Source organism: Ceratotherium simum, chromosome 26 (genome assembly GCF_057802395.1).
Source record: "Ceratotherium simum simum isolate JZ-2026a chromosome 26, ASM5780239v1, whole genome shotgun sequence".
Lineage (NCBI taxonomy): Eukaryota > Metazoa > Chordata > Mammalia > Perissodactyla > Rhinocerotidae > Ceratotherium > Ceratotherium simum.
In genome coordinates this window covers 29,111,458-29,124,662 of record NC_141925.1, presented here as the reverse complement: position 1 = coordinate 29,124,662, position 13,205 = coordinate 29,111,458, and the positions used below count along the sequence as shown (strand labels likewise).

Genomic DNA, 13,205 nt, shown 5'->3' with positions numbered 1-13,205 from the left:
CTGTTCCCTCATTCAGTCAGACCTGCATAAACAATAGCCAGAACAAATATGCACAACAAAGCCCTCTTCTCCACCCAGCTCCCTGAGTAATGTACAATATATATGCAAAATGAGTATAACAGAGCTTTCTGAGACCTGAAGGATGTAATTTTCTTTGGTGTACAATAGGATGATATGTATGTGGGGTGGGAGGTGGGTTTGGTGGAGTACTTCTGCTGCTGGGATAAAATTAATTTGCAGGAAGGGAAGAAAAAAACCCTGAAATAAACAAATACCACATTCTCTCTCAGTAATTCATCCTAAAATGGGTTTACCTCCCAGGGGCATGACTCCAGGCTGGTGGACACCTAACTTGGCTTTTGCCTTCCTCTGCTCCGTGGAGGGCTGTGGGTGCTGAAAACAGGTGATGCTGTCACATGGCTAATCACTGCTATGAGAAGCTGTCTCCATGACTACTGTGGCTCTCCCTACATACCATTTATGGGATCAAGAATGCAGCACGATTTTTTTTAAAGCAAGTCCAGTGTACAGGATCACACATCTATCATCCTTCATTCCCCTCAGCTTGTCTGAAACGCTGAGGTGAAGAAAGTTTTGCTTTGGGAACTGCATTTAAGAGTGTCCTGGAGCACACTCTCCTTGTTTGGTGTGGATGCTGTTTATACTTACAGAACTATATTTCCTTCTCAAAAGTGGTTTAAAATCAAGAAGATTCACATCTGCTGTATTTTTGGAGATGTTAAATTTGTCTAAGGCTTAATTTCCCTTAACAATTCATTCATTCATTTATTTATACATTCAATAAATACTTATTAAATGTGTGCAAGGCATTGTGCTAGGCTCTGGGGAAGCAATGATGAGTAAACTGGGTGGTCTCTGCTACCTGTCGTTTGCAGAGCAGGGGCAGAATATTTAGATGGAAGAGCTAGAGGTGAACTGAGAAACTATTGCATCGGAGTGCAAGTCAGGCCCTGTTACGCCAGGGAAGGTGTGACACCCGACACAAGCCGGTCAGCGAGAAGGCCCTGCTGGTGCAAGGATGCCTAGCTGAGACCTGAAGACTGCCTCAGCAGTAGCATTCTTTTTGTTTCAAGCTCGTTTGCGGCCTCTCTTGTTCATGAAGAGGGCACTAGAAATTAAAGAATTTGTAATGAGAGGTTTTAAGAAAACAAAGAAACAAACATACAAACAAGAACGAATCACAGACAAGTTTACGACACAAACCAAGTTCTTTTTTTGCCTCTTTTTCCAAAGAAGAGATGCCCTGTATACCTTTTAGAATTATTGTTTTTTATTTCCCTGTATGTCAGAGCTATGGAAGCCTAAATTGATAATTCTTGTGACTAAAACCTTCAGAAAAATGGTGCTTTTCACTGCTTCCATTTACCCACACATTTTTTGCATTTTAGTCTACTAATTATGTTTACAAAATGTCTCATTTTTGAAAGGCGCTCTGTGTGTACTAGCTGGTGCCTTTAGGGAATAAACTGGCAAGTAGGTCATACACTGGAAAAGTCATCCAAACCCACTGGGCTTTTTATTTTCAAGTCAGTCTGGGCTTTTTCCTCTTGCCTGCCCCTTTGCGGCCACAAAACTGAGTAGCTTGAGACCGGGGCATTGAATGTCAGCAAGTCAGGGAGGCAGGCTGATGTGTGTCTGTTTAGTCTCAGTGCAGGGCGAAATGCCATCATTAATTCATTACCCAGCTGCCTGTCAAATAAATTGGCAATTACGTCCACCGCAGAAGCTTGGAATTCAGTAAATAGCACGTTAGCATCTCTGAGTTGTTGAGAGATGTAAAGGAAAAAATTAAGCAACACGGTGTTTGTATCAGTAGCAGATGACAAGGGGCAGCATACACTGGGGATGTGATGTAGTGATGAAAAGCCTGCACAGGGCTGGTAATGAGCTGTGTGGATTGGAATGTGTTAAAAACCATTGCTGATTTTCCACTTTGTCTTTATGCTTTATTGCAGAGTTCAGCTCCTTCCAGCTTGGGAACAGGCTACTTCGTAAGTTTATCTCTACTTCCACATGTGTGCCTTGCATTGGCATTGATTTACTTCTATCATGTATGCTCATTAGGATGTGGAAAATATCTAGGAAATTCCCTCTCAGTCCTTAAGAGCGGACTGATATCCATTGTTTCATTAAGAATTGTTTAATTTTTAAAATGTAAAACTTGCTGGGCCCTTGGGGTCAGTCTGAGATGTATGTCTGGTTCCCAGCACCCAGAACATTTGCTCCTTACCTGGCAGTGAGAGGGAATGCAGGGAAACCTGATGGCTCATGCCACGTTTCCTACATAGTTGTTTTTTCAGTAAGAAGTGACGTGTGGAGGATGGAATTCAAATTATGCATTGAGATATTTCTTCAATTTTAAGATCTCTTGAAGAAATTCCCAATGAATTGCCATTTTTTTTATTTCAATGAGATGTGGTGTTTTACTGGATGTTTTCCCTCACAGTGTGAATAGATGGCCTTCAGATTTTCTTTCAGCAATCATTAAACTCCTCATTTTAGCAAATATATGTGTATTATTTTATTTCTAGATCTTATTCTCTGTCCATTGGGAGGGGTAGAAATGGTCACATACCTTATGGATTAACACAATATTTCTCATAGAGAAATTATCACTTCCTTTCTTTTATTTATAGTAAAATCACGCTTTTTGGATTCAATAATCCTCTTCAAGATATAAATAAAAAAGTTACAAGTGAGGCATTATTTATGCAACAGGATAACATGCCAGTGTAGAGATTTGTTGTGGAATTTAAAGGAATCTCATTTGTGTTTTGAATGGTGAACACTGATACTCTAATGCCTGCTCAGCATTTTCTGAGAAAATAATGAAATTGTGAAAATAAAGTGGAAAATAATTACTGATTCAGTTTAGTTGCCTTTAAATTTCTTCCCTCTAAAATGCTAATTACTCTGGTTTTCTTCTGCTCAAACATTTCTCTCCATACATTTATATTAAATATATGAAAACCAGCATCATTTCATTGAATAATAAGTCTTTTCCAAGGTTGGTAGAAGTGACATTTTCGAAATGTTGAATTTTTTTTTTGTCTTAATCTATGATATGAGGAGAAAAAGGGTAAAGATTTTTTGGTGCCTATTTAATACAGTCAGCACACTTAGCCTTGCTCCTTATTGTGGCTGAATATTCATGCTTACAGAAACAAGCAGGATGCTGAAGCAGTATCCTGCTTCAGCAGTCGAAATAACAGAAGTCATCCCATCTGTCATCTCTTCACACCAGTCTGGATGTGGGTTGAGATGCTGGAAGCAAAATCTGGAGACTGCCAATGTCTATTCTTTATCCAAAAGCTAAATTCACTTTGCCTTCTTCAGCAGAACAAGGCCAAAGCCACTAACTTAGCCCTTGATCACTTCTGGACTGAACATTCTACTATTTTTTTTATTGTCAGTATGATCACCCTGAAAGAAATTGTCTCTAGAAACAATGAGATTTTATTATGATTTTTGTCACTTATTTTTCTATTTCTTGGAATGTTTATTTTAATTCTCGAAATACATTCTTATGAATAAAGAGTCTTTGCAGTTGTGAATCTTAAATAATTTTTACACTTACACGATGTTGGATGAATATAAAAGTTTTTCTTTATTTTGGTAAAATTATTCTTAGTATTACTTTGCTTATATAAAAAAATCTGTAGTATTATTAGCTTACATGGAGAAGATACATACCAGATGTATGTTCAGCTCTCAACTATGACAAAAATGCTCAACTTAGAATGTTTCCAATAATGTGATTATTATGTTATCAAAGTGCAAAATGCATTGATATGATTGCTGAGTCCTCATCAAAAAGTGTCTTCTCTTTCAATTTTCATTTCAACAATATCACATGTAATACTTAATTTCAGGTGCTAACTTCAACATCGATGAGTTTCACACTTTTTAAGTGGAAATAGTATATTCACAACTTATAGTAGTTTCGTGCCTACATATTCTTTGCACTGTACTTTATGATCTATGATGTCATAATAGCCTTAACTTATGTCTGCAATGAAGGCTCAGCATCAGGTAAGTGAAATGGTGATTCTTCGACTCTCTTCAGCATCTCTTTGAAGTGTGGACAGAGGCAAATCACCTACGGAGTCAATGAGCTATTGAACCATAATGTGAATTCTGGCATAAGAAAACTGAACTCACTTACCTATTGGGTTTAACAACCTGGAACTATTTTCTTAAATACTGTCCCTTGCCCCAATATTACTGTAACTTGAGAATCTTCTTTCAATTATATTTTAAGCTCCTATACAGCTTTTAGTGAACTAAGGTAAAATGTTGACCATTTTGTATTCTGATAAAATAGATACCCCCTGAGTATATGCACGTGCATGTGTGTGTACATACACACACACCCCCACCTTATCCACAGCCAGTATATTCTACTTTCTTTCAGTTCTTTTCATTTATGGATAGGGATAAGTTAAAGGATTTGAAGAAGTCTTTATTTTTGATGTAGTTGTATTTGTTTATATCTCCTTGGTTTTGTGTTCCAAAGATGTCTGCTTAGGTCTGTCACTTTTCCAATTCATTTATAAGCTGAAGATTTGAGAAATGAGAACAGCAGCTAAAATCAGTATTTACATAAGCATATTGCAAAGAATTCTTAAAGTAGACAAAATAGAGAAGGATTGGAACAAACTTTTCACATTTTTGGGAGCTTTTGAATAATGTGGGTGTTATACACACAGAGAGACACACACATATATATTCATTACAGACTCATGCACAGCTCATATTCTAAATATAAATGGAAGTATAGTCTAGTTGGAATCTATTTGCTTTTTTTTTTTTGGCAAGAGTACTAAAACTTGGAGTGTGTAGGATTTTTCCCTTTTTTTTAAACATTAATACAGTGAACACATTTTCATTTTAGTTTAAATGTTTTTGGCTATGTTCTCTCCTTATACACGTATTTGATGTTTTGTTATGCCTGGTGGATAATTAAGAACTTAGAGACAGAACGATCTGAAGACTAGCTGTATGCCTTAGGCAAGTTATTTGATGTCTCTGAGTCTGTTTCCTCATCTGTACCTACCTAATAGAGTTGTGAATATTAAATGAGTTAAGATATTTAATGCACACAGAACAGCACTCAATAATAGCAAATAATAAATGTTGTCTTCCGTTATTCCCACTATAGTGTGTGATGGAAAAAACTTGGTTTCATTAAGTGGCTGTACAATGTTGTAGTCATAGAGAATTAACACCAAAAATTGATGATATAAAAGTAAATTTTGTAATTTGTAACTGTAGGATAGGAATATTTTATTCTCCTTTCGTTCTTCTTGTAGCTTTCTCAGGAGCTTAGGATTTTGTGTTTGGTCAGATGTATACCAGTTTATTCTGTATGTGGACATAAAACAAATAAGGAATTCATTCTGTATGATCCTCTGTGTGATGATGTTGGAATGAACTATTCTGCAAGCTGTTCACATATTATGGTTGTTCCCTTTAATTTGTCTATTCAAGTTATTTGTTTATTTTCTCCCTCAGACTTGAGGCATTTAAAGACTGCTGATAGGTCTTAGGGTTGGGCTGGGAAGTTAAGACAACAGACCTGTTCAACATCTTCAGGTTGTATGAGGTTGTGTCACAGGTTTGCTGCGCTCTGACACCAAAAAGAAAAGTGGATGCCCTGGCATACCTGAATGAAAAGACTAGTGAAAACATCTCATGGTTGCCAGTGGCCTGGTGTGTCATCACATGAGTGATCTGGACTCATTCTTTACAAACTCTTCACTCCATATGCCAGTAGTTGGCAGCTACCGTTGGGGTAGGGGTGGTTACTTGTCAGGTTGAACTTGATCCCTGGTACAGAGGAAACCTTTATTCAGGTGACATGTCCTTCCTGCTTCTCTGGATAATTTCCAGCCTTCTTTCAGGTTTGAATCTTAAGTGTCATAGGCTATTAGTCTCAAATAGCTTGAATCTTGCTTTTGTAGACTCCAGTGATCCAGAGATTTTTCTTAATGGTTCTCGATTAATAGTTTTCATTATCCTCCATTGGATCACATTTAACACTATATATGCTTTAAGATTATCAAGGAAACTAATCTACTTCTGCTTTGTGATTAGAACTACTGCATTATATAATAAAGGGGAATTGTGGAGTGGTACACATCTTAAAATGGGATTTGTGTAATTAACTGTTTTCCTGTGTAGTTGAATTACTTAAGAAGTCATGTTGATAGTGCTGGTAACAAGCAATAGATGCAAAATATTGACCTGTGGCTTTCCATTCAGAGTTATAAGATCACAAAAGAATTAAATTCTTTGCTCTGTTCTAAGTTTTTGACTACAGATCCTGGAAATATCTTTTATTTTTCTTTGCTGTAATTTGTGTGACTCACAAAACTGATTTGTGGTATTTTGTATAACCGTAGCTGCTGCTTTTTAAATCTCAGAGTGGATTTTATTGCTAAGTGAAGTTGGAATGAGTTTCTTTAAAAAGATCAGGGTTTTTTTTTTTTTAACGTAATTCCTTTCTTAATAGATTGGGCTTTTCTTTAAACAGATACTTCCTTTTTTATTGACATATAATTGGCATATAACGTTATATTAGTTTCAGGTATATGACATAATGATTCAATATTTGTGTATATTGCAAAGTGAGCACCACAATAAGTCTAGTTAATATCCATCACCACATATAGTTACAAAATATTTTTTTCTTGTGATGAGAACTTTTAGGATCTACTCTTTTAGCAACTTGTAAATATGCAATACAGTATTATTAACTATATTCACTGTGATTTACATTGCATTCTCATGACATTTATTTTATCACTGTTAAGTTTGTGCCTTTTGACCCAATTCACCCATTTCACCTGTATCTATGAGTGGTTTTTTTTTTTTCAGGTTTCACAAATAAGTGAGATCATATGATATTTGTCTTTGTCTGACTTATTTCACTTATCATAATACCCTCAAGATCCATCCATGTTGTCATAAATGGCAAGATTTTATTCTTTTTTATGGGTGAATAATACTCCATTATATATACACCATATTTTCTTTATCCATTCATCCATGGATGAACACTTTAGTTGTTTTTATATCTTGGCTTTGTAAATAATGCTGGAGTAAACATGGGGGTGCATATATCTTTTCGAGTTAGTGTTTTCATTTTCTTTGGATAAATACCCAGAAGTGGAATTGGTAGATCATATGACAGTTCTATTTTTAATTTTAGAGGACCCTACATACTGTTTTCCATAGTGGCTGCAGTTTCCATTACCACCAGCAATACACAAGGGTTCCGTTTTCTCCATATCCTTGCCAACACCTTGTTATTTCTTGTGTTTTTGATAATAGCCATTCTAACAGGAGTGAAGTGATATCTCATTGTGGTTTTGATTTTCATTTCCCTGATGATTAGTGATGTTGAGCTTCTTTTCATGAGTCTTTTGGCCATCTGTGTATCTTCTTTGGAAAAATTTTTACTCAGATCTTCTGCCCATTTTTGAATCAGATTGTTTGTTTTTTTTGCTAATGAATTGTATGAGTTCTTTCTATGTTTTGGATATTAACCCCTTATCAGATATATGATTTGCAAATATTTTCTCCCATTCAGTAGGTTTTCTTTTGATTTTGTTCTTGTCTTCCTTTGCCGTGCAGAAGATTTTTATTTCTTTATTTTTAATATTTTTATTTATTTCTTTGGTGAGGAAGGCCCTGAGCTAACATCTGTGCCCATCTTCCTCTATCTTGTATGGGGGACGTCGCCAAAGCATGGGCTAATGAGTGGTGTAGGTCAGCACCAGGAATCCGAACCTGAGAACCCCAGGCCACCACAGCAGAGTGTGCTGAACTTCACCACTGCTCCACCGGGTTGGCCCCTGCAGAAGCTTTTTAGTTTGATGTAGTTGTACTTGTTTATTTTTGCTTTCGTGCCTTTGCTTTTGGTGTCAGATCCAAAAGATCATTGCCAAGACTGATGTTAAGGAGCTTACTGCCTATGTTTTCTTCTAGGAGTTTTATAGTTTCAGGTCTTACATTCAAGTTTTTAGTCCATTTTGAGTTAATTTTTGTGTATGGTGTAAGTTAGTGGTGCACTTTCATTCTTTTCCATGTGGCTGTTGAGTTTTCCCAGCACCATTTATTAGAGAGACTGTCCTTTCTCCATATTCTTAGCTCCTTTGTAAGTTAATTGACCGTATATATGTGGGTTTATTTCTGGACTCTCAATTCTGTTCCATTGATCTATGTGTTTGTTTTAATGCCAATACCATGCTGTTTTGATTACTGTAGCTTTGTAATATACTTTGAAATCAGGGAATGTGATGCTTCCAGCTTTCTTCTTTCTCAAGATTGCTTTGGCTATTTGGTATCTTTTGTGGTTCCATACAAATTTTAGGATTGTTTGTTCTCTTTCTGTGAAAAATGCCATTGGAATTTTGATAGGGATTGCATTGAATCTGTAGATTGCTTTGGATAGTACGGACATTTTAACAATATTAATTCTTCCAATCCATGAACATGGAATATCTTTCCATTTATTTGTGTCTTTTTGAATTTCTTTCATCAGTGCCTTATAGTTTTCACTGTACAGGTCTTTCACCTCCTTGGTTAAATTTATTTCTAGGTATTTTATTCTTTTTGATGCAATTGTGAATGGGATTGTTTTCTTAATTTCTCTTTCTGAGAGTTGGTTATTAGTGTATAGAAATGCAATAGATTTTTTGTATATTGATTTTTATCCTGCAACTTTACTGAATTCATTTATTAGTTCTAACAGTTTTTTGGTGGAGTCTTGAGATTTTTTGTATATAATATGTCATCTGCGAATAGTGGTAATTTTACTTCTTCCTTTTCCATTTGGATGCCTTTTATTTCTCTTTGTTGCCTAATTGCTCTGGCTAGGACTTCTAATACTAGATTGAATAAAAGTGGCAAGAGTGGGCATCCTTGTCTTGTTCCTGATCTTTCAGCTTTTCACTAAACAGACACTTCTGAGGTTTTTGATTACTATTTCAATCTCTTAACTTGTGATTGGTCTATTCAGATTCTCTATTTCTTCTTGGTTCAGTTTTGGGAGGTTGTATGAGTCTAAAAATTTATCCATTTCTTCTAGATTGTCCAATTTGTTGGCATATAGTTTCTCATAGTATTCTCTTATAATCCTTTGTATTTCCATGGTATCTGTTGTAATTTCTCCTCTTTCATTTCTAATTTTATTTATTTGAGCCTTTTCTCTTTTTTTATTAGTAAGTCTGGCTAAGGGTTTGTCAATTTTGTTTATCTTCTCAAAGAACCAACTCTTTGTTTCATTAACCCTTTCTACTGTTTTTTTTGGTCTCAATTTCATTTGTTTCTGCTCTAATTTTTATTATTTCTCTCCTTCTGCCGATTTTGGGCTTTGTTTGTTCTTCTTTTTGTAGTTCTGTTAGGTGTAATTTAAGGTTGCCTATTTGGCCGTTTTCTTGTTTGTTGAGGTAGGCCTGTATTGCTGTGAATTTCCTTCTCAGGACTGCTTTTGCTGCATCTCATATGAGTTGGTATGGCGTATTTTCATTTTCGTTTGTTTCCAGATATTTTTTGATTTCTCCTTTAATTTCATCAGTGATCCATTGGTTGTTCAGTAGCATGTTGTTTTATCTCCACATCTTTGTCACTTTCTCAGTTTTTTTCTTGTGGTTGATTTCCAGTTTCATAGCATTATGGTCTGAAAAGATGCTTGTTATGATTTCAATCTTCTTGAATTTATTGAGGCTTGCCTTGTTTCCTAACATATGGTCTATCCTTGAGAATGTTCCATGTGCGCTTGAGAAGAATGTGAAGTCAGCTGTTTTTGGATGGAGTACTCTGTATATGTCTCCTAGGTCCATCTCGTCCAGTTTTTCATTTAAATCCACTGTTTCTTTATTGATTTTTTGTCTGGATGATCTATCCGTTGATGTAAGTGGGGTATTAAGATCCCCTACTATTATTGTGTTGTTGTTAATATCTCCTTTTAGGTTTGTTAATAGTTGCTTTATGTACTTTGGTGCTCCTATGTTGGGTGCATATATATTTATAATTGATATGTCTTCTTGGTGGAGTGTCCCTTTTATCATTATATATTGCCCCTCTTTGTCTCTCTTAACCTGTTTTATTTTGAAGTCTACTTTGTCTGATATGAGTATGGCAACACCTGCTTTCTTTTGTTTGCCATTAGCTTGGAGTATTGTCTTCCATCCTTTCACTCTGAGCCTGTGTTTGTCTTGAGAGCTGAAATGTGTTTCCTGGAGGCAGCATATTGTTGTGTCTTGCTTTTTAATCCATCCTGCCACTCTGTCTGTTTTTTTTTTTTTTTTTTTTTTTGTGAGGAAGATCAGCCCTGAGCTAATGTCTATGCTGATCCTCCTCCTTTTGCTGAGGAAGACCGGCTCTGAGCTATCATCTATTGCCCATCCTCCTCCTTTTTTTCACTCTTTCTCCCCAAAGCCCCAGTAGATAGTTGTATGTCATAGTTGCACATCCTTCTAGTTGCTGTATGTGGGATGCTGCCTCAGCATGGCCAGAGAAGCGGTGCGTCGGTGCGCTCCCGGGATCCGAACCCGGGCCGCCAGTAGCGGAGCGCACGCACTTAACCGCTAAGCCACGGGGCCGGCCCTCTGTGTCTTGTGATTGGAGAGTTCAGTCCATTTACATTTAGTGTAATTATTGATATATGAGGGCTTAATGTTGCTGTTTTATTCTTTAGCATTTCCTTTGTTTCTTATCCCATGTGTTTTGGCCTGCCAGTTCAGTTTGGTTGTTCTGTCTTATGACTCTTTTAGTTTTGTCTTTATTTATCCTATGTGATTTTGTTCTGATTATTTGTTTAGTGGTTACTTTAAGGTTTGTATAAAAAAATCTTGTGTATGAGTTAGTCCATTATCTGATGACCTCTTATTCCCTTTTACTAAGTCAATTCGATCTCTTTCCTCTTCCCCTTCTATGTTATTCTTGTCACAACTTATTCTATCTTGTGTTGTGGGTGTGTGTTTAAAGTGATGAGATTATATTTATTTTTGGTGATTTCCTTCCTTTGATCTTTGATTTTGGTATTTAAGTGTTTGCTATCCTATTCCAGTGAAGATCTGTTATTTTTCTGATTTTTGTCTACCTATTTTTCTCCTTGCTCCAAGCTTTGTATTCCCATTTCTCTTCTTTTTTTCAGGCCTGAGGGCCTTCTTGAGCATTTCTTGTAGTGGGGGTCTCATGGCTATCCACTCTCTTAGCTTTTGTTTATCTGGGAAAGTTATTATTTCGTCATCATGTTTGAAGTACATTTTTGCTGGATAGAGTATTCTTGGCTGAAAGTTTTTGTCTTTTCAGGATTTTGAATATATCATTCCAGTCTCTCCTAGCCTGTAAAGTTTCTGTTGAGAAATCCGCTGAGAGCCTGATGGGAGTTCCTTTGGATGTTATTCTTTGTTTTTGTACAAAGAATACAAAAACTTTGTGTAGCTGCCCTTAATATTGTTTCTTTGTCATTGACCTTTGCCAATTTTACTACTATATGCCTTGTAGTGGGCCTTTGCCTGTTGACATATTTAGGCGACCCATTGGCTTCACTTACTGGTATTTCCTGTTCCTTCCCCAGATTTGGGAAGTTCTCAGCTGTTATTTCCTTGAATAGGCTCTCTGTTCCTATTTCCCTCTCTTCTCCCTCAGGAATACCTAAAATTCTTATGTTACATTTCCTAATTGAGTCAGATATTTCTCAGAGACTTTCTTCATTTCTTTTTAGTCTTAGTTCTCTCTCCTCCTCAGTCTGGAGCATATCTGTATTCCTATCTTGTATAATCCTAATTCTTTCCTCCATATTGTCAGCTCTGTTCTTTAAAGATTCCATATTCTCCTTTATCTCCTCCATTGTGTTCTTCATTTCCATCAATACTGATTGGTTTTTCTTTATGATTTCAATCTCTTTTGTGAAGAAACTCCTTGTCTCGTTGAATTGTTTATCTGTGTTTTCTTGTATTTCGTTGAGCTTTTTTATGATAGCTGTTTTGAATTCTCTGTCATTTAGGTTATGTATTTCTGTGCCTTCAGGGTTGATTTCTGGGTGTTTGTCATTTTCCTTCTGGTCTGGCAATTTAATATATTTTTGCATCGTGGTTGCTGTATTGGCTTTGTTTTTCCTCATCCTAGAAATATCTGGTTGCTGTTTCCACCTGCTGTCACCATGTGGGGGTCATGGGCTATGTAATCCGAGCCCCCTGTGCTCTGCCACAGCTGTTCCGCTGCCACAGGCCAACTGCACTCCGCTGCGCCTCGGCTGTTCCGCTGCCTTGGACCACCCAGGCTCCGCCCCAGCTCTTCCGCTGCTGCAGCTGCCTGCACTCTGCCCTGGCTGTTCCGCCGCCACGGCCGCCCACGCTCTGCCCTGGCTACTCTGCCGCCGCCACGGGCCACCCACACTCTGCCCTGGCTGCTCCACTGCCACGGGCTGCCCGCACTCCTCCGGGGCTGCTCAGACTTGTCGGCTGAGCTGTAGTGTCGGGCACACGGTGGGTGAGGGGCTCTCTCTCTTGCCCACTGGGTCTCTGGGTGGGAGAGCTTCTCACTTACCCCTCGTTATCCACTCTCCTGGGGTGCTCAGATGTTGATGGCACCCCTGCAGCAGTTATAAGTCCTCTATGTGGAGATTCTCACTGGCTGAGAGAGCCTGAACAGCTACGGTTTCCCTGCTGAGGGCCGCTCCTCCCCTCTCTCTGGGAGCTGTGCAACCCAAGTCATCGATCTGGTGGGGAGGGAGAGGATTTCTCCTCACCTCTCCCCACTTCCTCCAGGGGCCCCAGCATGTCTACTCTCAGATGTCTGGCAGCATGGGTCTTTCCGATGTCGCTCTGTGCAGTGTGAGTGTCTCTTGTTGGTCTATGCTTGACTCTTTTGTTGTATCTTATTGGGGGAAGAGTTTACTGGAAAGCTCACTCCGCCACGATGCTGACGACACTCAATGGAAAAATTTTTTTAAATCTGAATTCCATTTGGAAACCCATCAGGGGTATCCAGTTATTATTGGGGCATTTGGACTTACTGGTAAAGACTGAGTTGGAACATAGCTCACCAGATGGAGAGTTCAATTCATTTTAATTCTCAAGTGTGTATTAAACATCTATTCTTAGTTCTTAAGATAAATAAGACGTAAGCTTTGCCCTCAAGACAAGGGGCCCTCAGACCGTAGTTGAGTT

General features: G+C 37.7%; 1 protein-coding gene across 7 annotated transcripts in view; it reads left to right on the top strand.

Moving 5' to 3' along the window:
* AUTS2 (activator of transcription and developmental regulator AUTS2) overlaps window positions 1–13,205 on the top strand; it is a 1,117,069-nt gene that overhangs the window by 509,315 nt on the left and 594,549 nt on the right. For all 7 annotated transcript variants that reach the window (XM_087417414.1, XM_087417420.1, XM_087417418.1 and 4 more), the window contains one exon: window positions 1,977–2,012. In XM_087417414.1, coding sequence (XP_087273540.1) covers window positions 1,977–2,012 — 36 coding nt within the window. The remainder of the gene's footprint in view (window positions 1–1,976; window positions 2,013–13,205) is intronic.